Source organism: Sorex fumeus, unplaced genomic scaffold (genome assembly GCF_029834395.1).
Source record: "Sorex fumeus unplaced genomic scaffold, SorFum_2.1 ptg000122l, whole genome shotgun sequence".
Taxonomy (NCBI): Eukaryota; Metazoa; Chordata; class Mammalia; order Eulipotyphla; family Soricidae; genus Sorex; species Sorex fumeus.
The window spans coordinates 22,931,925-22,959,025 of NW_026606179.1; the positions used below are offsets into that span (position 1 = coordinate 22,931,925).

At 54.8% G+C, this 27,101-nt stretch overlaps 1 protein-coding gene across 1 annotated transcript in view; it reads right to left on the reverse strand.

The window, feature by feature from the left end:
- The window catches only part of CHST8 (carbohydrate sulfotransferase 8), a 117,484-nt gene that overhangs the window by 49,071 nt on the left and 41,312 nt on the right, over positions 1-27,101 (reverse strand). The window contains exon 2 of the mRNA XM_056136259.1: positions 6,788-7,003. Coding sequence (XP_055992234.1) covers positions 6,788-6,896 — 109 coding nt within the window. The 5' untranslated portion in view covers positions 6,897-7,003. The remainder of the gene's footprint in view (positions 1-6,787; positions 7,004-27,101) is intronic.

Consider the following 27,101-nt stretch of genomic DNA (forward strand, 5'->3'; position numbering starts at 1 on the left):
ACTGCCTCTAACGAAATCCCAATCCTAATCCTGCCTATACCCCCAACCCTAACACTAACTGTCTCTAGCCCTGACCGTACCCCTATTCCTATCTCTAACCCTAATCCTATCCCTGCCTCTAACTCTAACCCGTACAATAACCCTAAACGTAACCCTAATCCTAACCCTAACCATTACACTAATCCTAGTCCTAACCCTAGTCCTAGCCCTAACACTTACCCTAATCCTAACCCTAACCCTTACCCTAATCCTAGCCCTAACCCTAACCCTAACCCAGGAGCAGGGGCCCCACAAGCATGCATGTGCCCTGTGGGCCTGGGGCTGGGTCTCTTGTCAGTTCTAGCTGGGAAACGTCAGGATCATCACACCCCTTGTGAGCTGCAGAAGTTAAATGAGCAACCATGGCCCCTTCTCCAGGAAGCCCCCTGACTGCCCCCACCCGCGTGTCCCAAAGCAAAGCCATGAAGCCTGAAAGCAGGTGAAGGAACGGGGCTGGGAGACACTTCCAGCCTCTCTTGCCTGTCCTGAGGTTGGAGGGGTGGAGCCCAGGTGGGGAAATTTGGGGTGGCTCCATGGCACCCCAGAGGCCATCCCTCCAGCACGGAAGGTACGGTCTCCCACTCCCTGCGCAGACAGAGTCCCCTCTGGGGGCTGCCTCTTCTACACCCCGCCTACACGCCCCGACCCCCTGATCAGCCTCACTGCGGTCAGCCATGGCCCCTGTGGTCACTCAGCACCCGCCCTGCTCTGGCCACAGCTCTACTCTCTAGGGTCTCTGGGTGGGTACATCAACAGCCCCAGTCCCTGCCACCACTGAGCCTACAGTATCCCCAAAGCTGCAGGCAAGGCAATTCCACAGGACTCCCTGAACCTCGCCCAGGGCAGGTCTCTCCCTGCAAGCCCTCAGACCTGCTCAGGCAGACACAGGGAGGGTGGGCGGCCCAAGGACAAAGGCCATGGAACAGGTCCCCAGCCCCTTCGCCTGCGGGATGCTCATCATCCTGAGTTCTCCAGGTCTAAGAGAGTCCCAGAGACCAGGAGGGGCCATGGCGGTGCCTCACCTGGCCCAAGCGTCAGCTGAGCCATGTGTGCCCATGCCAGGGCCTGGATTGTTGAAGAGCGAGGGGCACGGGAGCAGGGCGGCAGCTGGCACGGGCAGAGCAGAGAGCGTCCAAGTCAGTTTCAGCTCCAGCCTCCGACGCTCGCACACACAGACCGAGAGGTCAGTAAGGGCCAGTCCAGTTCCCATGTCTCATGAACTCGGCTCCCGTCACCAGGCTCCTTCTCCACCCCAACTTCCCTGCACCAGTCTCACAGCTCTGAAATGAGGGGAGACCAGTGTTGGGAAAAAGCGGAAGGAAGAGTGGGAGGGAGGGAGGGTGGAGGGAAGAAGGGAGAGAGGGAAGGAATGATGGAGGGGAGGAAGGAAAGGAAAGAAGGGAGGAAGGAATGAAGGAGGGAAAGGAGGAAGGAGGGAGAGAGGAAGGAAGAAGGGAGGGAAAGAGAGAGGGAGGAAGTAAGAAAGGAGGGAAGAGTGGGAGAGAGGGAGGGCGGAATAATGGAGGGAGGGAAGGAAGGAGAAAAGGGCCAGAGGAAAGAGGGAGGAAGGAAGGAGGGAGGGAAAGAGGGAGGGAGGGAGGAAGGAAGGAAGGAAGGAAGGAAGGAAGGAAGGAAGAGAGGGAGGGAGGGAGGAAGAATGGAGGGAGGGATGGAAGGAGGGAAGGGCCAGAGGAAAGAGGGAGGGAGGGAGGGAGGGAGGGAGGGGGGAGGGAGGGAGGGGGAGGGAAGGAGCAGAAGGAGGAAGGGAGGGAAGGATGCTGGCTTATTGGTATAAACGGTCTTCATCATAAGGTTGGTGGCATTTTTCAACCTGTCAGTGTTAAACCGATCAATCCACCATTCGCTCTGGCTTCACGGGTCACTACCAGCTCATGTGGCCACATTAAACCCTAATGCATTCCACTTAGTCGGAGAGCATGGCCTGGCGTCCACCCAGCAGGCACAAGGGCTGCGGCCATTGAGCGTCTCCAGACGACATAGAGGAGTGGGTAGACGTGCCCCCGGTGAGGAAGGATTCGGGGCCACACGTGGATTCCTATCCCCTAAGAAGAAAAGCCTCTACTGGTTAACAGCGAGGGCAAGAAGGGAATAGCGATTCCCGGACAATGAAGGGACTCGGGCCCCGTTTCCTCCAACAGAGACGGAGTGAGGAGGGGGGCCTCACTCCCCTGCAGAGACAGATGCTCACTGCCACCTGCAGAACCCCCTAGCCCCCAGGGAAGGGGTTCAGACTGTGTGGAGGTGGGGAGGAAGCTGAACCCTACTTGGAGAATGAAGATCTCATGGAATTGATGAAAATTCCTCTGGGGTCGGAGTCAGAGTAGAGCGGGTGGGGCACTTGCCTTGCACACAGCGCCAGTCCCTGATGTGCTCGGACACCTGAGAGGTCATCAGGTCAGTCTGGTCCCTGTCTCATTGTGGCTCCAGGGCAGGGGCTGCTCCTGTCAAAGGTTCAACCCCCAGCACCCCACAGGGTGCTCTGAGCACAGCAGGGAGTGATTTCTGAGTTCAGAGCCTAGAAGCCCCCAGGACTGGCAGGAGTAGCCCCCAAACAACTAACTACAAAAGAAAAAAATTCTTCCAAGATACTTATGGTTGAATTGCTAAAGTGACATCGTATCTAGTTTCAAAGCCAGCCAGGAGGAAGGTCTGTGGGTGAGGCCAGCCTGACCATGGAGGGGTGTATGGGGGGGGTGTTACTGCAGTGCCCTAATCTAATCATGTCTGTTCCAAATTCCCCCATAATGAAGAGTTGACAAAATCGAGTCTGCGACCAGGCACATGAGCTTTGCCTTCTGCACTCACAGAGCAGGAGTTTCTCAACAGCTTCCGGTCCCACCTCCACTAAGGGGGTGGAGGGTGGGCTCAGGTCTTCCCCGGTCTCCTGGTCTCTGAGAAATAGGCAAATGACATCTCTGACCCACAGTGAAGAGTATAACCAGGCATCCACCCATGTTTGAAGGGCTTGACCTTTGTCATGGATTTATGGGCCACATCCCGCAATGCTCAGAGTTACTCCTGGCTCTGTGCTCAGGGGACCAGGTACTCCACCCTTTGAACTATCTCTTTGACCCCCAAAGCCATGAGAAACCATTATTGATAGTATTCTAAACCACAATTATTTTTTTAAAAAAAGGAAACACACATGGGGTAAAATCCCAAATGATAATGGTGGGCCTGGTGTCGAAATATTGAATATAATCAAAGTAGAGAGAGAGAGTAGTGTGGAAATCATCTGCTACACAGGTAGGTGGAGGATGTGGGATGGGGGGTATACTGGGGTTTTTGGTGGTGGAGAATGGGGACTGGTGAAGGGACGGGTGTTTCACCATTGTATGACCGAGACTTAAACCCGAAAGATTTGTAACTGCTCTCGCGGTGATTCAATAAATAAATTTATATATATATATATATATATATATAAAGGAAACACACAAAATAAACAAAACCTAGGCGGCTCCCTCTTTTAAAACAAAACAAAACAAAACAAAAACCTGACTTGGGACCCGAGAGATAACAGAGAGGGGGAAGGCACTTGCCTCTCACACAGCTGACCTGGGTACAACACCAGCGCTGTGTATGGCCCCAGCCCTTCCGGGAGTGATCCCTGAGGAAGCCCTGAGCACTGTTGGGTGCAGCCCTCAAACCAACCAATCAACCAACCAATCAACTAACAAAATGCTTGCCAAAGGGTGGTACCCCCCTACGATTCCACTGAATCCGAGAGCCAGGCAAGGTTTGCCGGTCAGTCCCTGAGAAGCACAGGAGAGAAAGTGGCTGGCAGCCAGACCCCATCCAAACACACACACACACACACACACACACACACACACACACACACACACACACACCAGGTTCCCAGAGAAGTTTCCAAGGCAGCGACAGTCCGGTCTCTGGCATGGAGATTCGCCCCCTCGTGGCCTCTGCGACAGGAATCCACAGGGAAAAGGCTTTTCCAGGGGGCCCCGGGGCCACCCACCCGTGCAGCTGGATACGTACACTTTGTAAGCAGTGGTTTCCAACAGATAAATGTAATCAAGGTTTATATGCTCAGAGAAGCCAACAGGATGGGATTGTTTCACTTGAAAGATCAGAAGAAAATTGTAACTAATGTTGTGGAAAATTACTTTGATATTGCTTTCTGGGTACCGAATCACAATTAGGCTGCTGTGAGAAGTACAGGGGAAGAATAAATGAATAGTAACAAATCAACACAAGCACCCATGTCAGAGGCACTTTACTCCGGGAGAGGAACGTAAGCATTACTTAAAGTCTCGTGACGGCGTTGGATGGGATTTACCTCCACTCTCAAGGTGGCCCCACCTGGCATGTGGCGAGGAATGGGCTGCCAACCCTCCCCTCCTCCCCCTCCCCCAGCCAGAGAACACGGCTCCAGGACAAGCGTGCCCACACTGTCCTCACGTGCCAGCCGCCCTGCCAGTCCCCAGCTCTGCGCTCCTCTGCTGGTTCTCAGACACCCCTCACTCCCTGCCCGTCCTGGGCAGCCTGGTCCCTGATCACCACCAGGACCACACTGGGCAGTGCCAACAGTTCACGTGCCGGGATGTTCTGCCACAGACGGCAGGAGACACAAATCCACCAGTCCAGCCCACCCTGCACTGTCCCTGCAGGTCAGCAAGGCCCTGGCCGAGGCTGGGGGGTCCTTCTGTTGCTGGACACGACATCAGTCCCAACTCATGTCACAGAAGAATACACACAGGGGACATGAAGACCCCTATATGAACCCCAACCACACCCAAGCCATCAGGGGGGACCCAGAAGAGAGCCCCAAGATGCAGAGTCATTTTCCTAGCCCTTCACATACACAGGTGTGCTATGGGGGAGGGATGGGGATGCGGGTCCAGGGGGAATCCAGGTGACTTTCTCTGGGGATGACTCGGTGGGCAGACAGGCCCTGGAACTTTGCTCTGTCCCCAGCTTCTACGTGGCCACCATTCACTCTGAGCCGGGTTCCGGCACCCTCTTTCCGGAGCTCACTTTATGCAGAGAAAACACACGTCATGGGGTACCCATGCTCAGTTTGCCCCACCAGTGCTGCCCTGTGAGATCTGGTGGGGTGCGGTGTCATAGTGTGAGGGGGAAACTGATGCCATGACAAGCTGCAATTAACATTAAGTCCCAACTAGGCCTAAGCTGCTGTTTCCCCAAAGCAGGACTTGCAGTTTCTGGTAAACTCCCAGTTGAATAATTTGCCAAGATAAGGAATTGGGCAGCTGGGTCTGGCCGGTAATGAGGGGTCATTGTATACCCTCCTTAGAAACTGTTACTAACCATTGCCTAATTGCTGACCACCACTGTAATAGGGTCAATGCTAAAAATAGCATTAAATAGCATTGTAATACTGCACTGTCCTCCCATTGTTCATCGAGTTGCTGGAGCGGGCCCAGTAACGTCTCCATCGTGAGACTTGTTGTTACTGTGTTTGACATATTGAATACGTCATGGGTAGCTTGCCAGGCTTTACCGTGCGGGCGCGATACTCTCGGTAACTTGCCGGGCTCTCCGAGAGGGGCAGAGGAATCGAACTCAGATCGGCAGGGTTGGTGGCGTGCAAGGCAAACGCCCTACCCGCTGTGCTATAGCTCCAGCCCAGTATATAAATTGCCTCTTAACTCTGAACCCTATAGAAACTACTTGTGAGTCGGAGTCGGGGTCCTGGTCAAGACTCCACTGTGTTGGATGAGATTTGGACCCTAGCTCGGGCTAGCGCTGGCTCGGGCTAGTAATAAAGTTCCTTTGCTTTTGCATTATCATGCGTGGAACTGGGTCTCTCTGCAATTGGGGATCTGAAACTCGGGCACAGCACCAGAACCCCTGGTGGGGTTCGCAGGAAGCAGCTCAGTCCCCACAGAGAGGCTGGCTCCATCCTGCGTCTGCGTCTCCTGAGCTGGGAGGCAGCTGCCACCGGAGAGGCCTGGCCCAGGTGTGAGTCAGCCGGTGACTCACTGCCTCTCCCGCTGCCTCCCGAGGAGGCCGCCAGGAACCCACTCACTGCGCCCAGCCCCCCCTCAGTGCCAGCCCGGAGGGTCAGGCCTCTGCTAAGGGTGTGGGCAGAAGCTGGGGCTGAGGGGAGCAGGGGGCACCTGCAGCTCTGAGCCTCCTCCCGAGGCCACCCAGCTGGTGGGGTGCAGGCTCTGCTGCCTGCCCACCCCCTGCCCCCAGTGTCTAGGAGCTAATGACACCCCAGCACTGCTGCAGACACTCAGGCTGGCAGGCATTTCCCTCCCCACCCCAAGGCAGAGCGGGGACCAGCACCTACAGCCTGGCTGTGCACCCCGGGCAGGGGTCCCAGTTCCCCCTTGCGGCCTCGCTCACTTGCTGTCCCCAGTCCCTGGTGCCCAGCAGACCTGTGCCATCGGGGTGGGTGGGTCCTCCCAGTGACACAATGAGGGTATGCAGGAAGGGAAGGCATGCCTGGGGCGGGGGGTTAGCAGGGGCCCCCGGGGGCACGTGCCATTCACTCTCGGATGTCCCATCCATGGGGAAGAGGCCTCAGAGGGGGCAGTGTCCTCCTCAGACCGCGTCTCACCAAAGCAGCAATGGCTCAAGGATAGGTAGCGAGGCCACCGCTCCAGTGGGGGGTGGTCCAGACAGAGGTCAGAGGTCAGAAGTGCCACTGAGGCTGGGGTCTCAGAACAGACTTGGTGCCCCAATGCCCCCATCACGCAGGATGAGGGTGGGCTGGTGCCGAGCGAGGGGGGCTCACCTGACAGCTGTTGGGGCGCCAGCTCCGTGGGCTTCTGCAGGCTGAGGAAGAGGAGGAGGCCCGCGGCCCCGAAGAGCAGGATGGAGGAGAACATGCAGGCCAGCCGCATGGCTCTGGCTCGCGGGGGCCGCCGGGGCTGGCTCCGGGGGCACCTCTGCGCCGTGGGAGGCTCCTTCTTCCCTCATCCTCCACGTCGGGCATCCATTGGGCCAGGGTCTACAGGCAGACGGAAGAGAGGTGGTGGGTGCCGAGGCGCAGGGTGGTGGACTGTGGGGTCTCGGGATCTGCACCCCGGCAACCTGCAGAGAGCTGGCACAGCCCCCGACTCTGTGCTGTCCCGGCCTCTCCCTGCACAGGTGCCCACGGCAGGGACCAGCCCCTAGGACCTCGCCCGTCCCCGCCCTTCTCCCCAAGGCTGGCTCTGAGAAGGAGACTCGAGGCTCAGATGATGTCGGGGTGGGGGTCACAAGCCCCCTTCCAGTCAGTGTTCCCCCCTGCAACCCAGATGGTGGGGCTGGTGGGTGGGTGTGGCCTGAGCTCTGGCCAGACCACACACGGCCCAGCTCCTGAGGCAGGGCAGGCCGCTGCTGCCAGCTGCCAGCTCAGGGGCAAGGACAGAGTCCTGCGGCAGACCCAGCACCTGCCACGTGACCACCCTGCCCACCTGCCCCTCTGCCCACCTGACCGCCCTCCCATCTGCCCCTCTGCCCACCTGACAGCCCTGCCCACCTGCCCCTCTGTCACTGACCACCCTGCCCACCTGCCCATCCTACCCACCTGACAGCCCTGTCCACCTGTTCCTCTGCCCACCTGCCCATCCTGCCCACGTATCCATCCTGTCTTGTATTCCCAGACCCCTGACTCTAGCCAGTAACCCCAGCTGGGCCAGGTGGAAGGTCACCTTTGGGCAGCCAAGGCCACTTGCCCAGATGATTCATGTTCCTGTGGTGGGGGTCAAGCAGGACCCCCACTGGAAGTACGCTCAGATCTCCTCTTCAGAGGGCGACTCTATCTCATTACTCTCATCGGAGACTGACTGGGACTTGGTGGTGCAGGGGACGACCCTTCTCTAACCAAGGAGCACCTGGGGAGCTCCTGGCCAGGCACAAGGTGGCACCCCAGCGGGTCTGAGGTTGGTGGGCAGCTCCCAGCAGCCTCCCCAAGCATAGCTGATCAGGATCAGCTGTTCAGACCTTTCCCAGCTTGGAGGAGACATTTAAACCCTACAGGTGGGGGGATGTTTGGGGGGTCAGGGAGGCCACTGTACGTCCACAGCCAGCTGTGGGGCAGGAGGCAGGAGCAGGGTAAAAAAGGAAAAGCTCCCTTCCCTCCCCCCAGACAGAGTCCCCAGGACCAGACTGGGGAATCGCAGCGCTCTGGGCCTACGCAGCGGTGTTAAATTGCAGGTTTGGATTTCTCCTCTCTGCAGTCTCTGTAATTATTTTTTCACTCAGTTAACTTTAATTAACCTGCCCCAGGCCTCCAGGCACGGGGAACGCGCCTGCACGCCAGGCTCTTTGGGCTGTGCGGAGCAGGTGGTTCCCATGAGCCCCCCAGCCTTTGTGTCTGGGGCCATTTCCTGTCCCTGGCACAGGCAGGGCCCACTCCCCAGAAAGGATGGCGGGGCCCCACCCGGTGCCTGAGTGGGAGGAAGGGGTGGCTACACAGACCCAAAGCTCAGAGCCCTAAGTCCTGAGCCCCCCGTGCCTCTGCAGCCATGGACACAGGGCGCAGGGCGCTGTCCAGCAGCCCGTGAGCACCCGCTGCATCCAGGGCCAGGGTGAGCTGGAGGCGGGGGAGACAAAGCTCTCCTCCTCCCTCACACAGCTCCCAGCCCAGACTGGGGTGAAGGCGCTCATGGGTGAACCCAGGCTGGGGTTGACGGCGCTCATGGGGGAACCCAGACTGGGGGTGACGGCACCCACAAGGGGACCCAGAGTGGGGGTGATGGTGCACGTACAGGTGGTCAGACAGCATTCAGAAGGGAGACAGTGAGGGAACCATTCTAGAACAAGTGCACCTGCACACGGACCAGCGTGTGTGAGTGACACAATTACACTCACACAGGCCTCACTAACACACACACAACACACACACTCACGCGCATACATTCACACATGCACACTCACACATACAGGACTGACGCACATTCACACACAGGCTGGCACTGACACACACACTCACACACACAGTCATATAACACATTCACACAGGCTGGCACTGACACACACACACACACTCACATACACACACTCATACAGACCAGCAATGACACACTCACACATGCATACAGGTTGGCACTGACACACACACACACACACACACACACACACAGTCACACAGGTCAGCACTGACACGCACTCACTCTCCCAAGTCAGATGTGGCTCCAGGCAGCCCGTGTGACTCAGGGCGACCCAGACGTCAGGGCCTCTCACAGCAGCACCGGAAGGGAAGAAACGGTGAGTCGATGGCGGGTGCCCACACTCACGGGGTGAGTGTCCCCGAACCCCCCCTGAAACCCTGTGCTCAGAAACGGGTGTCATGCAGGCAGGCACTCACAGTACTGCTCGCTCTACAGTGGCCCTGCACACGTGCTTGCTGCAGAAGGCTGGTCAGCCCCTCCTCTGTCCAGTCTATCCCCTGGGCACCTGTCGGCCAGTCAGCTGTGCCCATCTCTGCCCCAACCCAGACTGGCCTGTCCCCTCATGCACCCTTCACCTGAGCACACCAGGGCTCCCCCGCCCAGAGCTGGGTGCTGGGTTCTCACCCTGCTGGGGGTCGGTGGGGGACATGGCTGCAGGACTTGGACATCATGCCGGTCGCTTCCCCTGAGTGGACCCCCAGAAGAGGAGCACCCTTTCATGCCCAGGAAAGCCACGGCCTGGCACTGGGGATGTCTGCAGGACCCCTGACTACATGCCAGAGCCACCTGTGAGTGGGGCTCCCTCCTTGGAGAATCTGGCTGCTGCCGGCAAGCGGAGGGTGAGGGGTGGTCATCATGCCGCAGCAGGGAGCCCCCTCAGTCTCTCCAGGAACAGAACACCCTCCTTCAGAGGCGGGCGGGGGGGGGGGAGTGCGGTGATCCTCCAGGGGGTGTGCCCGTCAGAGCCCCGAGTGTTCCCCCAGGCTTCTCGTCGCAGTCACACATTATTTTCAAGACAACGGGAGATGCTGGTTCAAGGCTGCTCGGCTGCCTCTCCCTGGGTGCTGCCTGGGGAGGGTGTCACCATCTGGCCAGGGCCAGGCCGAGCTGGGGGGACCCTGGAAACACACACCTGGGACCCTGCTCGTTCGCCGGGCTCCGGGGGCTCTCATGCCCAGTGGTACCCCCTTCCCTCCTCTCCTGCCTGGCTGTGGGGAGGAGAGGGCAGATAAAAAACAAAAAACAAAACACAGCGGATAATGGTGAGGAGGGGTGGGGTGGGATAGGGAGAAGTCAGGCGAGCAGTAAGGCAAGAAAAACGACCCTTCGAGTGTTCCAGAAGGTTCTGTCTGTCTTCATCCTTCCTCTCCCCAGAGACTTCTCCCCACCCTGAATGGCGTCATAGATTCAAATGTAAGAAAAAAAAATCCAATTAATCTTGTAAACACCTCCTGGGACACAGGGCAGGCCAAGGAGTCTCCTATTTCCTTCATTATCTGATTGAAAGATTTGTTCCTTCGGAAAATTCACTTCAAGGCACAAGCAAGGACTTGGGAATTCAGCCAAAGCACACGCACCTCCAGAGACGACAGGCCAACCAGCAAACGGGCAGACGGACGGACAGCCAGCAGGCAGGCAGACAGACGGGCGGCTCCAAAGACACGCTGGGATTCAGCTGCTCCTCAGCCCTGGTTGCTGCCCCAGTCACCCCAAGAACCCGCTTCCTACTGCAGGGACCTGCCCCCACTACGGGGAGTAGGAGACGTCCAGCCCCGAGCCCATAAAGGTCCCACGTGGGGCGTACACCCCGGGCCCAGGAAAGTTCTCCGGCCGGTCGGTCTGCTCTGTGCACGGGCAGGAGCGAACAATGACGTCCCTCCCGGCTGAGGGCTCCAGGAGAAGCTGCTGGCGGAGCGAGGCTGCTATGGCAACTTGAGGAGAATGAAGCCAGACACAGCCTTCACCTTGAATCCGGCTCCGAGCTCCCGCCGGCAGGAGGGAGATGGTGGTGGTGGTGATGGGGGGGATTGTCGCACCCAAGTGCAGCTGGGGCTGACTTGCGGGCCCCCCACCCCAGCCTCCTGGCCTCGGTCACTCCTATGCTCCCCGCACGAACCCCGGCACACGGTGGTCCCCTGAGAGCACCACCTCCATCTGTTTTGTCAGACAGTTCTTTCCGTGAGTGGGGCTCCCGCTCACTTCGGAGATGGGGCTCTTCTTGCTGGATTCCAGCTCATTAAAATCCTGCAGCTAATTAAAACCGCTCTAACGGCGGCAGCGGCGGCGGCAGCAAACTCTGGGACGAGTCCCTCCAGTTTTTATGCGTAGGCATAAAGTTGCAATACTGGAGGATGACGAATGACTGCAAGGGCTCGGCTCACAGGCGGGGCTGCGGGCTGGGCACTGCGCCTGCCCCACAGACAGCGAGGGGGACACTGGCCTGGGTCCTGAAACTGTGGGCCCTTTCTCCGCACACAGGCCCCCCCCCCAGAGGGGCAGTCCCCTCTTGGAGGTGGGGGGGGGAACGGACGCAATTTATCTGCCATCTGCCAAGCTGTGGCAGGTGGGACGGCTCGCCGGGGACCGTGCACAAAGGGAATCCAGGCCCTAGAGGAAGACCACACCCGTTTCTCCTGTCCTGGAGCCCAGGGGAGCCTGGGTTAGCTGTGGTAGGAGTCCGGGATCCTGGTCAAGGCACCACTGGCCCCAAGGCCCTCAGGAGGGACAGACTCATGACACGGCACCATCTCTGTCCAGGATGTCTTTTTTTAATTGAATCACAGTGAGATAGGCCCTTACAAGACTGTTCATGATTAGGTTTCAGTCATACAGTGTTCGAACATCCATCCCTCCACCAGTGTCATTTCCCAGAACCCAGGTTCCCTCCCATCACTCCCTTACACCCCCCTCTGATGCCTCCTCTATGACAATGCTTTTCTTCTTCTCTCTCTCTCTCTCTCTCTCTCTCTCTCTCTCTCTCTCTCTCTCCCCTTTCCCCTCCCTCCCTCCTCTCCCTCCCTTTCTCTCTCTCTCTCTCTTTCTCTCTCTCTCTCTCTCTCTCTCTCTCTCTCTCTCTCTCTCTCTCTCTCTCCTTTTAGGCATTATGGTTTGCAATACAGACACTGAAAGGTTATCAGGTATATCCCGTTACCTACTTTTAACCCTCAGACCTTGTCCAGCGTGATCATTCCCAGCTATTACTGTTATACCGTTCCCTTCTCTGTCTTACCTACCCTCAGTCCCCCACACACTTGTGGTTAGTTCCAACCACTGACCTATCCTCCTAGCCCCTGCTTTCCCTGGCTGTGGCTATTAGTCTTCTACTATATATCTATATTTTTATATCCCACGAATGAAAGCAGTCATTCTATATCTGTCCCTCTCCTTCTGACTCATTTCACTCAGCATGATATGCTTCATGCCCGTCCATTTATAGTCCGCCCAGGACGTCTTATATGGGGGGGTGGGGGTGGGGTGGAGGGCAATTTATGCCAGTGGTATAGAGAATAATCATTCTGCAGGGAGGAGGACCGAACCTCTCCCCAGACTCCTCCTGGCAGGGCCTGAACAGTGGGTGCAGCACCCAATCTCAGTAAGAACCCCGCACCCTGCACCACACGCCTGTATCACCCTCTGGGGTCTGTCCTCAGCTTTGCATTCCCGGCACCTAGCACAGTGCGTGGCCCCGAGACGGAGATCGATCAGCCCGCAGCCCGCCGCTCGCTGGAGCCAATGCACGGAGGGTTTGGGCCATCTGGACGGAGGAGCTCGGCGAACCTGGAATTTTAAAAAGGTCACGGCTGTTTCAGGGAGCTGTGGGTTTGTTTTGATCAGGTCTAGATTAGAATCCGCTGTGAAGGGGACATCCTGGGAGAGAAGAAGCAGCCATGTGGGAGCCCAGTGGGTGCCCACCCCAAGGCCCCAGGTGCATGACCCCCACCCCTCCAGGACACCACTGTAACCCTCGTGGTGGTGGAACATATTTTAAGTCATCGGCTTATAGGGAATGTCCTTGTCTTGTATGGTATGCATGGGTTTTACCCCTCTCGATACATGTACGTGAACACACATGGGCCATTTAGACACCCCCAACATTGATAGAATTCAGGGATGTGATTCAAGTGGACAAACTAATCCTCCAGAACAATCTGTTTCCCTGATTACTGCTGGGTGAGGTGGGCTCTACAAACAGTATAAAGTACCACGCTGAGACCCCAAACAATATGGCAGCTTGGCTGTGCTGACCAACAGACAGTGAAGGTGGGGCTGGGATAGGCGGTTCAATAGGATGAGGGCCTCCACAGCCTGCAGGAGCCCCGGACTCCATCCCCAGCACTACGTGGTCCCCAGAGCACAGCCAGAGCAAGCCCTGAGCACCCAGCTAGGAGTAGTAGCCCCTGACCTCCGCGGAATGTGGTCCTACACCAAAAGCCAAACAAACAGCAACTCAGTGAAAGCAATCCATGCCACCACATGCACGAGCCCCAAGGACAATGTGCCAAGTCACAGACTCTAGAAGATTCCACACACAGGAGGGACCTAGAGGAGTCAGAGACAGGAAGAAGAACATGGTGTGGGGAGGAGAGAACTGGGAGTTACGATTTCAAGGCATCAATGAACAAAGTTCGGAAACTGGGTGGCGGAACAGATGGTGGCATTGCCCCCATGGTAAGTGGGGGGCAGAGAGACAGCTTACTAGGCTGGAGCACATGCCTGGCGAGCAGGAGGCTTAGTTCTCTTCTCTCTCACTGCAAGGTTCCCATCCCTGAGCACAGTCTTGGGAGTAGCCCATGAGCACTGTCGGATGTCGTCCCCAAACCAAAAAAGAAAACCCACTCTGGTTGAACTGTCTTCATTGTCTTATGAAGGGCTCTGGGTCATGTAAAGCTCACAATCATAAATTAAATTAATTGGGGCCGGAGTGACAGTACAGCGGGTAGAGGGTTTGCCTTACACGTGGCCCACCCAGGTTCAATCCCTGGCATCCTATATGGTCCCCCAAGCACTGCCAGGAGTAATTCCTGAGTACAGAGCCAGGAGTAACCCCTGAGCATTGCTGGGTGTGCCAGAAAAAGCAAAAAAAATTTAAAGTAATTAATTCAATAAAATTAAATTAAAATATTGATAAATGAATAAATTAAAGGATCAAAGAGATAGAAGAGTGACTCAAGTTTTTGCCTTGCATGGATCCCAACTTGGGTTTGATCCTCAGCATCCCATATGGTCCCCCAGGCCTCAACAGCAGTGATCCTTGAGCACAGAGCCAGGAAGGACTAAGCCCTGAGCACAGCTGGATGTGGCCTCACAACAAAACAAAAAGTTGTACAGAGGGGCAGAGCTCAGGGGGCTGGGCGGTGCTCTGCCTGCAGGTTCTCTATCAGGACATGGTTCCCTGAGGACAGGTCCAGGCCCACTTAGGGACCAGGAGGAGCCTCTGAGCACCAATAGTGTATAGTTTAAAAGCTAAAAACAAATTGGGGCTGGAGTAATAGCACAGCGGGTAGGATGTTTGCCTTGCATGCGGCTGACCCGGGTTCGATTCCCAGCATCCCATATGGTTCCCCAAGTACCGCCAGGAGTAATTCTTGAGTGCATGAGCCAGGAGTAACCCCTGTGCATTGCCGGGTGTGACCCCAGAAGCAAAATAAATAAATAAATAAATAAAAGCTAAAAAATTTAAGAAATAATAAACGAATGCTCTGCTATTTGGGGGCTACAGAGATAGCTCAATGGGCTGAGAGTATGCTTTGTAAGCAGGAAGCCCAAGTTTGATCTCCAGAACTATCAGGCCCCCAGGCACAGTGAGGAGTGACCCCCAAACACACAGACGAGGGAAAAGCTTCTCCTGAGCACTGTCCAACAAATAAAAACATGCTTATATTTTAGACCATATATATCTGATTGTAAGTTAAAGAATCAATGAAAGCAAGCTTCTGAATTGCCCCAAGGTTGACAAATGAGCAAACACCACAGTCCACACATAGTTTCACACCCCTCATGTGTGGGTCCAGTAGCCCAGAAGGAACAGAGTGGTCAAGTCTGTGGTCATGCAAAACAGGACCAGGATCTGGCGACACCGTGAATCCTCCAAAAGGCAGCCGAGAGTGGACACCAAGCACATAACAAAGAGCCCAAGTTCTGGGCCTGGCTGCCACTCCAGTTAGCTGCTGACCTCTAGGACTTGATTTTCCTAATCTTGGAATTAGCCTCTACCCAACACGGCCATCCAGCTGAGTCCCCAAGTCCCTTGCAGCCTGAGTATGAAGCACACGGCTTGAAGGAGGAGAGAAGGCACAATGGGAATTTCATTTGCTTGAGGTCACGTCCAGGCAAAGAAGGTGATCCTCTGATTAGGACATCTCTTACCCATGTCTGCCTCAGTCTGGGTCCCTGTGACCTCTATGGACCAACACTACCAACCTGAATCCCTCTGAAACAACTCTGTCTTCGTAGGTAGCAGAAGCTCCCGATGCACATATCACACTATAAATCACATGTGCCCACATTCCTTCTGTTCCACAAAGTCACCCTCCCCTGTGGCCTGCCTGAAGAAAGCAAGTCCCACCTGAAGCTTCTTCCTGCCTCAGGGCCCGGAGCCCAAAGTTTTATGTTTGGAGGTCACACTGACAGTGCGCAGAGCTTATTCCTGACTCTGCACTCAGGGATCAGTCTTTCAGGGCTCAGGAGACCATGGAGGGTGCCAGGGATCGAACCTGGGTCAGCCTCATGCAAAGCAAGCATTCTGCCCACTGAACTATAGCTCCAGTCCCTTAGGCTCTAAGTTTGAGTTGCTACCAGTACCCAACTAGAGAGGAGCCTTGTTTAACAGTAGCATCATTTCGGCCCCCATGTCTGGCTTTCCCCTCACGCCTGGCTGTCCTCACCAGGGCCCCTTGGAGGGGGGTGAGTTGAGTTTCCCTCCCTACCCCGAGCAGAGCCCCGGCAGCTGAAGACCTCTGGAACCAGTCACAGCCATGCTTAAGACCACTCTCCACAGGCTCGGATGAGCCTCAAGCATGAAGTAAACGGCAGAGGAACCCCAGGTGTGTGGGACCCGGGGTTGAGATCTCCAAGGCTGCTCGGATAGGGACAGGGCCTCCTCTATCCAGATCCCCCATCTTCTAGTAGCTAGGTGTTACACCCACCAATTGCCCCAGTTGTAATCCCATCAAGACCCAGAGACTATAAAACCAAGCTTCTTATTGTCTAGTTCTCACTCTTGGAGAACTCAGAAGGCTATTAAGAGTATCCAGCCCACACAGCAGAGTCTGGTAAGCTCCCGTGGCGAATTTGATAGGCCAAAACCCAGTAACGATGATGGGTCTCATTCCCCTGACCCTGAAAGGGCCTCCAATGTGGCACTTGCTAAAATCTCAGGGCTAGGATAAATGTAGATGTTACTGGTGCCTGCTTGAGGAAATCGATGAACAATGGGATGACAGCGATACAGTGATCATTTCAGGATAAAAATCTAAACAAAGGAGTTGGAGCAACAGGACAGCAGATAAGGTACTTGTCTAACATATGATTGATCCTGGTTCAGTGATCCCTTAGCATCACCAAGGATGACTCCTGAGCACAGAGTCAGGATTAATCCAAGTACCACCAGGTGTGGCCCTATATCCCTGCAAATCTAAATAGGGTAAGTGATGGCGAGTTCAAGGTATATGCCATATTGACCATTGCCATTTAGAAATATTTCATTTTTGAAGAATTCTACAAGGGCAACATGAGGAATTCCTGTGATGGCAGCAATATCATCTCTCTTGGCATGATCATGTCAGAATCCTCACTGGAATACCGTACTATTGTGTTCCAAGGGGTTCCTATTAGATGCGCACTTGCACGTGCATCTATAATACCGCAAAATTAAATGTGTCAGTTTACAAAATGAAGAACTTAAAAGTTACTGGTTCTGGGAGAGATGCAGCAGCTAAGTGATCACAGGTTCGTGGCTCCTGGAGCATGCAGTCACATATGTGGCCACATGATAACTCCAGGGGTCACAGCACCAACAGCCCAGTAGGAGCACAGCAAGGATGAGTAGAGAAAGTGGAGTCAAAGCCCACTTAGCTCAATGAGCAAAACTGATAACACAGAAGGCTCAACTAGCAGCCATCAGCTCAGGAAATCCTCAGACAATGACCTTAGTGACACCATTGTGAGATATGTGATAGCAAGCAATATAAATTGTTTTGTGCCTGCTAAGGGGGCAGCCTTCATGTGTGCATGTGTGTGTGTGTGTGTATGTGGTGTGTGTGTGTGTGTGTGTGTGTGTGTGTGTGTGTGTAGGGGAAGTGGGGATATTGGTGGAGGAAAGGTCACACTGGTACTGGGATTGGTGCTAGGACACTGAATGCCTGAAACAACCTTATTATGAACAACTTTGTAATTCACAGTGTTTAAAGTTTTGAACATGAAAAAAATTATTTTTAAATAAAGATGGGAAGGCAAAAGAAAGTTATTGGCTCTTTAGTTCATGCACAACGAAGGTCAATTCTAATGTCACGCACCCAGGCAACAGATAACTACTCTCAGGGACCAGCACGTCCCTCTCTTGTTCAAGGAACATCTTCCAGTTAAGGGCCTATGCCTTTAATGGGAAAATCTGATGTGTTAGCAACTACTGGTTGATCTCTGTGCATTTTTCAATTGCAAATTGCACTTTAAAAATGCAAACAATTATTAATATTGATTTGGACTAAAACAATATTGAATTTCAATATATTTCCAGCTCTTTTATGAATCACCCCGTGGATACGTGGTGATCATGATAAAAGAGTATTTGCATGCTCAATTTCTTTTCAGGGAGGAACCTTGAAGAGGGTTGCCGTGCTCCATGGATAATGAACTTCACAGGGACAAGGCGAACTCTTCAACACAGCCGCCGGCACAGGCTCACCGCCACTTTTCTCTCTGGGCTTTATCCAAGCTGACAGATAGCACAGGTGACAAACAACTACTCCTGGTCTCAGGGCCTGGAATGGCATTTAGTGTTGCATTGTGAGGGGGCAGGAGAGGAAAAGGAGCCGACATTTGTCATGCTTTGTTAATGTTCTAGGGGCTGTGCCAGGCACCACATAAACATCCCATTTCGCTTTTGCAGGATGACCTCTCACAGTGAAAATCATTATTCCTGATGTGTCCCATGTTTGGGTCTCTGTAAGGAGATGCTGAGATGGAGTTTGGGGTGCAATGTGAGACAAACAAAGGACCGATACCTGTGAAGGAAAAAAAGGAGAGGGAGAGTGTGTGGGAGTGGGAGTTGAGCAGGGGTGCAGACCAGCCACACTGGGTGTGGATGCAGCCTCTGCACCTCATGTGGATTTGGATACAGGCTGCCTGGGAAGGGCATAGCCATGGATTGGGGTGTACTGAGACTGGCCCTCAGTTGAACTGGGGCTTCTGGCCAAGCGTAGAGGGAGCAGCCAAAGGCAGGAGGTGGGAGGCATCTCTCCTCATTCACCCTTGTTTATCAAATGGTGCCGTGAAGACCCTCAAACCCTCTCTGCAACCCTGGTTCACACGGGTCTGACCCTCCTCTCCTGACACCTCATCACCAGCTTCTCCCAGAAATCAGCCTGCTCTGTCCTTCGGTTCCTGACACACAAGGCTTGGCTGTCTTTAGGGGAACCCAGGGAGGCTGTCCAGGCAGATGCCCTCAATTCCCCTCCACCATGCACACAAACACACATGTGCACACACTCACAAGCCTACTTCTTTGCAATTATCGCCTCACTGATGGATGGTGGGGTCACGAATTGTTGGGGTGAAGCGTGCCCCTGATGGTACAGCTGGAAGGCACCCCTCCCAACTGAGCCATCTGATCTTGCCAGGAGCAGCAGACAATGCCCGGTACTGAGCCTGTTTTTCCTTTCAGAAAGCACCGAGCGATTCACTCCCCCCCCCCCCCCACCGTCCCCACCGTCCCAGCTTCTCTGACATCCATAGCCACAGCAGGGAAAATTACAGGGTGAGGAAAAAATGCATATTTACTTCTCAAAATTGAAAGTTAGAGCTAATCAGGACAGAATGACATGAAGGAGTAGCCCGAGTTGCCCTGGCCTGCGGCAGGGTGCTCTGGTCATTCTTCTGTGGATGCCACAAGGAGAGAGGACAGCAAGTAGGTCTGGCCTGAATCCAGGGAATCCCTCTCCTTGTGGCTGGCACAAGGAAGCCCCAGAGGACTTGCCTCTATGTTCCTTGCAGCCAAGAGTGCCTGGCACAGGGTAGATACTTGGGAAACATGTGATGAACACAGAGAGAGAAAGAGAGATCGAGAGCGAGAGAGAGAAAGAGAGAGAGTATAAGAAGAGGGAGGTGAGGTTGGAGTCAGGTAGGAGCTGCAGGTGTGTCGGGCCATTTCCAGAATCACAATGGCCTCTCTAAACTGATTCCTGGGTGGGGTGGACACCCATCCCATTCTTTGTGCTGAGGGATCACTCATGGTGGGCTCAGGGGACCATATGCGGTGCCACGATTGAATCCACATCAGTCGCATTCAAGGCAAACACCCTACCAGCTGTACTGTGGCTCTGGCCCAACCCATCCCATTCTTGAATTCCATCATCCTGACATGAGTTTTCCTAGAGAGCTCAGAACCAGCCCGTCCCTTCCTTTCACAGGTTTCAACAACAAAGAAGTTTAGGGAATGATGATGTGTGAGAAGCAAGCCCATTTTCCCTGCCTTTCCCATTCCCACGGGTCTGGGCCCACACTTGCTCCTTATGGCCTCTGCACCCTACTGCAGATTTGGCTTCCTGAATATGGGTGCCATGTCCCTTTTCCGGGCCCTGCACACTGCTGGTTCAGCACCAGAGGCCTGGACAGCTCCCAGCCTCACCCAAGCCCTGCAGGAAATTATCCCTCAGCCCTCCCCCGCAACCCCCACCCCAGAAACCAGCTGCGTCCTGGTCCTCCTTTAAAGGTGTTGAGATATCTCCCAAGGGTCCATATTCTACTGACTTCCCCCTTCCAGGTTTATCTCTCCCGATTCTCTGACTGCTCCCCACCCACATTACCTGCCAGGTCAGTGGTCCCCTGGCCCCTCAACAGCCAATGGCCCTTTTTTGTGTGCTTTTTGGGTCACATCCTGCGATGCTCAGGGTTTACTCCTGGTTCTGCATTCAGCAATTACTCCTGGTGGTGCTCAGGGGACCACATGGGATGCGGGGAATGGAACCTGGGTTGGCCGTGTGCAAGGCAAATGCCCTACCTGCTGTGCTATGGCTCCAGCCCCAGCCAACAGCCTTTCCTCCACCAATAAGGCAGTGGGGGAGGAGGCTGGAGGAGCCCTGTGCTGTGTGTGCACTGCCCAGCATTATGCGTCCCCACAAGAGTGGACACCAGCATTTCACTGCCCTGTGATCTGCCTTCCCCACCAGCACACAGGTCCCTGGTGGTCTGAAAGCACCATGGGCTCTTGGCAAGATTACCCCTGTGAAGGACAGTGTCCTGAGACCAACGGAAGAGGCTCGGATAGACAGGGGCAGGGGGTGCTTGATGGGCTCAGACCTCTTCCTGCAGGGCGCATGCCCCCCTGCGGTTGGTCTTGCCTTTTCTCTCGCCACCTCTGCTGACGTCTCGGCTTTTTCTGAACAGCACACAGCGGGTTTTCCTCTTCCCGAGCCTGTAACCTCCTTTCTGCTGTCCTGAGGCCCAGATGTTCTCATCTCTCAGCTTCAAGGACTGAGGTATTTGAAAAGGCACGCAGCCTTGATGATCCCCGGGCATGGTACCCTACGGGACGCTGGCAGGCCAAGGAGGGGGCGGCACTCGGCCGATGGGGAGGATCACAGAGCTGAATCCATCTACATAGGTGCCAAGCTCTCTCTGCCCTGGTGCCACCCCGCTAACCACAGCCCAGGAGGCATCTCAGTAGCAGAACGCAGGCTTAGCCTTGAGGAGGCCCCAGGCTGATCCCCCCACACTATTGGAGCTCTGGCTATTGACATAGTTGTTGGAAAATCGGTGAGAACATGGGGCCAAGTGACAGTACAGTGGGGAGGGTGTTTGTCTTACACATGGCTGACCTGGCTTCGATCCCTAGCATCCCATATGGTTCCCCAAGGACCACCAGGAATAATTCCTGAGTGTAGGGTCAAGAGTAATCCTTGAGCACCACCAGGGACCCTCCCCATCCCACCACCACCCAAAAAAGAGGTGGAAACACACATATTCCTTGAGGCGTAGGTGACCGATATCAGGTAAACTTCAGGGGTGTACCAGATTACTCTAACAGAAAAATCCCACATAGGGAGGCCTGGAGTGTCTGCGGGTTGGCGCGGAGTGCACACTTGCATGAAAAGCCCCTTACCGGTAATAATCGCATGGCACTGTCATAAGAAAAACAATTTTGGGGACTGGAGTGATAGCACAGCAGGTAGGGCATTTGCCTTGCACACAGCTGACCCGGGTTCGATTCCCAACATCGTATATGGTCCCCCAAGCACCACCAAGAGTAATTCCTGAGTGCATGAGCCAGGAGCAATCCCTGTGCATCATCGGGTGTGACCCAAAAAGCAAAAAACAAAAACAAAAAACAATTTTTTTAAATGCTGCATTCAGTGACTCTTGGCAACAAGACCTCTGGATCTTCAAATTTAGAAGCCAGATTTTTTTTGGCTTCCCCCCCACCCCCGCTTTTTTTTTTTAAATAACCTGGAATTTCTGATTCTCAGAAATTGGCGTGCGGCACACATTGGAATACTCTGGGAGCCCATGCAAGTCCTGTCCAGGCTGATGCTGGCTCCACCCCTCCACCGAGATGAGCCCAGCCTGGGTGGGGGAGCAGCATCAGCCTCTGGAGATGCCTGACTGATGTCCATACTCCTTCTAATGTCTGGCTTCCAGGTAAGGAAGAGGCCCAGAGAAGCTGGGAGACTGTCAGGAACTATACCATGAGGCGGTGCCGCAGCAGGACATGGATTCAGGTCCAAGTCCCCACCATAGTCATCATGAGCACCCCCCCCCCCCCCCAACACACACACACCGCCACCTGCCCTGGGAGAGGAGCTGCAGCAAGTCTGCACAGACCTGCTTTCTCTCTGCCCCTGGCAAGGAGTCCCCGAGCCCACATTGGGTGTGCCAGCCCCCACAGCACTGGCCACTGGCTGCCAGGTGAGTCTGGGATGTTGTGCTAAGGACAGTGAGGATAAGGAGCCAGGGACGGCCCTCGGTTCTCCCGAGCATGTCCGTGTGAGTGTGGACATGGGTCTTGGGGATGGCACTGTGACAGAGCTGATGCACACCCCGTGCGCATCCGGGGACTATCTGCATGTGCACATGTATGTGTGTATCTTGTGTGCATCCAGGGAGCATCTGCACATGCACATGGGAGTGTGCCCTGTGTGCATCTGGGGGATTGTCTCTGTGTGTGCCTGCAGTCAGGAGAGCATCTGCATGTGTACATGTGTGTGAGTGTGCCATGCACATGCCCAGGTGAACATCTGTGTGTGCCCATGTGTGTGAGTTTGCGTCCAAGTGAGCACATGTATGTGACATGAATATGCCATGTTCCTGGCTGAGCGTTGGTGTGTGCACACAGATGAGTAGGATCTGTGTGCCTCTGGGTGTCTGTGTGTGCACACGTGTGTGGGTGTGCTGTGTACACATATATATGAGTGTGCTGTGTGCCTCTGGGTATGTGCACATGAGTGTGGGTGTGTTGCATGTGCTTCTGGGTGACTGTGTGCATGCATGTGGATATGCTGTGTATGCCTCTGGGTGAGTGTGTGCATGCGTGTGGGTATGCTGTGTACCTTTGAGTATGCACACATGTGTGGGTATGCTGTGTGTGCCTCTGGGTGAGAGCGTGCACATATGTGTGTATATGCTGGGTGTGCCTCTGAGTGTGCACATATGGGTGTGCTGTGTGTGCGTGCCTCTGGGTGTGTGCACACACATGTGGGTATGCTGGGTGTACCTCTGAAAGTGTGCACACATGTGAGTGTGCTGTGGCCTCTGAGTGAATGTGTGCATACGTGTTGGTGTATTGTGTGCCTCTGGGTGAGTGTATGCACACGTGTGGGTGTGCTGTGTGCCTCTGTGTGCACACGTGTTGGTGTACTGTGTGCCTCTGGGTGAGTGTGTTCACACGTGTTGGTGTACTGTGTGCCTCTGGGTGAGTGTGCGCGTGTGTGGATGTGCTATGTGCCTCTAGGTGAGTATCTGTACGTGTGCTGTGGCCTGTGGCCAGTGAGTTCTGGTGTTTCTACCCCAGCCCCAGCCGCTCCTTTGCCCTTGGTCCCCAGCTGGGAGCAGCCCTGAGCACCCAGCCATCACCCCCATTTAGCCCTGCACCGGGCCGGTCTCTCCGGCCTGCCTGCTTCCCCCAGGAGAGCAGCTCCTGCTCGCCAGGCTGCAGGGACAGCCACGGGAGGGTGAGCGGGTGAGGCGGGGGCCCGAGTGGCAGCCCGCAGGGTCACCTGCCATCTGTGCCTCCCGTGCCCAACTCCCCCGCCCCCTCTCTGCCTCAGGGTGCACCACTCTGGCGACCCCTGGGAATTGGAAGCTAATTTTCCACGATCATTAGTGAGGGAAAGACCTCAGGTTCTGCCTTTAATTAAAGTCAAACGTGGGGCTGAGCAGAAGCGCCACATGCAGACGTCCTCTCCCCACTTGTAAAAGCCATATGCAAATAATTAAGCGAGGCATGGAAGCCATAATTAAAAATTTCACAAACTCCCTCATTAGCTGAGCAGTCTGTACAGAGGCGCAGGACTGTGTTTCTCCCCCATGCTGATGGCAGCTCCTGCAGACTGCTAATTGGGGTTGGCGGAGAGGTGGCGTGCCCTCGGGGAAGGGTTCCTGCCCCCAGACCACAGTGGTGACCTCCAACCTCTGCTAGGACCTTTGAAAGACAGACCAGGATAAAGAAGGTGAATCCAAACATCCACCATCCATCCATCCATCCATCCATCCACCCTCCATCATTTACCATCCATCCATCCATCCATCCATCCATCCATCCATCCATCCTCCATCCATTTATCAACCTTCCATTCATCCATCTACCCTCCATCCATTCATCTATCCACTCCATCTATCCATCCATCCATCCATCCATCCACTTACTCATCCATCCATCTACCATCTCTCCATCCATCCATTGGTTCATCCATCCACCCCTCATTACTTACCATTCTTCTATCCATCCACCATTCACTAGTTACTATCCATACAACATTTGTCCACTGGCCATCGGTCCACCCACCCCCCACCCACTGCACAGTAAGGCTACACCACAATCCTGGATTCTGTTCCCAAACCCCCAAACCCCAGTCACCGGCCCCATTCATGCAGAGTTGGGAGTGGGGAGAAGGGTCCTGGCTGGAGACCAGAGAGCACAGCAGTAAACATGCTGGATGGCCTTCCTGCCAGACCACAGATCATCCGGCCCCTTCTCCCCAACAAATGTGCATCCTACGGCCACTATCACAAAGATGTCCCCAACCTGCCCACCTCCATAAGCATGTACCTTCCAGCTGCCATCAGCCCCTGGAGTGTGTGTGTGTGTGCGTGTGCATGTGTGTAAGGGGGGGGGTGCTTGCTGCTCCAGACATTCCCCAGCCCCTTCCCTGCCCTCCCAGGGTCCCCAGCCTGAGCCTCACCCCCAGGGGACACGGGTTCACCTCACACCAGAATTGATCCCGCCGGCAAGTCTTGGCTGGCACCGTATCTGCTTGTTCAGTGACATTTCCAAATGAATATTCCCTCGACCCGTCGCGGCCACTTGTTTTCCACCGGGCCTGATCAATGGCCTGATCCTCTGACGGGCTCACCGAGGCATTGATCGACATCTGGGAAGCTGCCGGCGCCGGTGGGAACGCGAACCCCACCCCCACAGATCCATCACGGTGGCCAGCTGGGACTCTGCCCTGCCAGCGCGTGAGACCGTGACAGTCCAGAACCCGCTGTCCTCGGCAGAGGGGTCTCTGGGCCGAGAGGAACCTCGGGGCCCAGTTCTGCATCCTGCCTCTGCTGCTCAGGTCAGCCCCGAGTCTGGGCTCCTGGGCCCACTGCCTGGGCCCGGGCCTTTCTTGGGTGGGCCTCCTCCTGCTTCCTGGTAGCTCTGAGAACATTGTTTTTCCTCCTCGTCTCTGCTCAGACACACAGAAGGGACACAGCCCTTCCACAAAGCCCCCCTGGTCTCTCTCAGAGCTGACCCGAGCATCTAGACCCCACAAGCTCTGTCTTCTTTCTTTCTTTCTTTCTTTCTTTCTTTCTTTCTTTCTTTCTTTTTTTTGGCTTTTTGGGTCACACCTGGCAATGCACAGGATTTACTCCTGGCTCTGCACTCAGGAATTACTCCTGGTGGTGCTCAGGGGACCATATGGGATGCTGGAAATCGAACCTGGGTCGACCGCATGCAAGGCAAACGCCCTACCCGCTGTGCTATTGCTCCAGCCCCTCTGTCTTCTTTCTCCGCATGCTACTCGGATAGGCAGCTCTGCCCGGCTCACTCTCCAGGCCCGGACCCCGGGATGCTGAACTACCTCCCATCCCTTGCACTCCCCAAGCCTCCTGTCCCCCTGCGCACACATCTAAAAACACCTGCGATTTCAGCACCTCCCCTTCCCCTGAGTTGGGGAGAGCCCAGGTGCTGTCCAAATAGCAACTGTGTCACTTACACAAAAACTCAGGCTAATTTTAGTTTTCTTTTTCATCTAATTGGCTTCTCCAAAATTCATTATGAAACATTTCAGAGACACGAAAATAATAACCAACGCACTCCACCTCGGCAGCTTGAAGAGGAGTAAAAGGATGACCCCGATGTGGCACCTCCTTTGTTCTCTTTGAACACCGTCCCCTCCAGAGATAAGGGCATTTGCCTGCTAAATATCCCTCAAACAGCCGGTAGGGACATGATTGGCACTGTCCTAGGGACGCAGGTGAGCAAGCTAAAGCTCCGTATAAGAGCCCATCCAACCAGGAGAGAGCACTGTCACTGCTCCGAGCAAGTCTGAGATCAAACCGATTAGAAGGTGAGGGATGACAGGGGGAAAAGACAGAGTGGAGTAAGGGGAACCGGGTGGGGGGGTGGAGGGAAGGGGGCACTGGAAGTTAGAGACAGGTCTCAGGACCCCAAGCCTGTGGGAGGATGCCTCGGTGAGAAGGAACATAGGAACCAAGAGGCAAGCATAGGAACCACCTGTGCAAAGGCCCTGGGGTAGGAATGCTCCTGACGCCCCACCCCTCACTGTGACTTGAGGACTGTGAATATAAAGAACAATGAAAGGAGATCAGGTGAGAGAAGTCCCAGGGCTGGGATGTGCCCTGTTGGCTTGTGGCTGGATGCTGGCTTTTACCCCAAGGGAGTGGGGGAGCAGAGAAAGGATATTGACTGACTTAAATTTCTTTAGGACTCCACTGACCACAGAGGTAGGAAAAGCCAGAAGCAAGGAGGGCACAGGTACAGGGCAGTGGGCAGTGAGGAACTTTATCATAGTCCAGGAGAAAAACCTGGGCCATAGCACAAAGCTCTGTATCCACCATTCTCTCAAGAATGGCACTTTCGGGAGCTGGAGTACAGCAGGGTGGGCATTTATTTGCCTTGCATGTGACTGACCTGATTTGATCCCTGGCATCCCATATGGTCCCCCGAGCACTGCCAGGAGTAATTCCTGCGTACAGAACCAGGAGTAATCCCTGAGCATCTCTGGGTGTGACCCCCCGCAAAATTTTTAAATGTAAAACAAAATAAATAAATAAATAAAGCAAAAAATACATAGAAGAACGGCATCTTCAGATGGAAGAGGGTTCTGGTGTGGGAAACAACATGATTTTCACTTTAATGCTCAGGTACCAAAGTGTGTCTGGAGTCCATGGGCCGGCTGTGAGCTTTTGTGTGAGTGTTGGTTTCCCTGAAAATGTGGCGAGTACTGTTGCCATCTTCTTGATGGCTTCTCACACAGGAATGGTGGTGGGGCTGGGGGTGGGTGTGGGTGGAGCTGCCCCATCACTTACATCTCTGGATTCAAGCACAACTACCTAAGCTCTCTGGACCTTGATTTTCTCATCTACAAAATGGGGACAAGGATCACCATTTTGCATGGTTGTTATAAAGACAAAGAGGGTGTTGTTCAGGATATCCTTGGGGCAGCTCCTGGCATATAGGGGCTGTCCCAGCTGGTTTATATCCTTTATGAGGACAATGAATGGAACATTCCA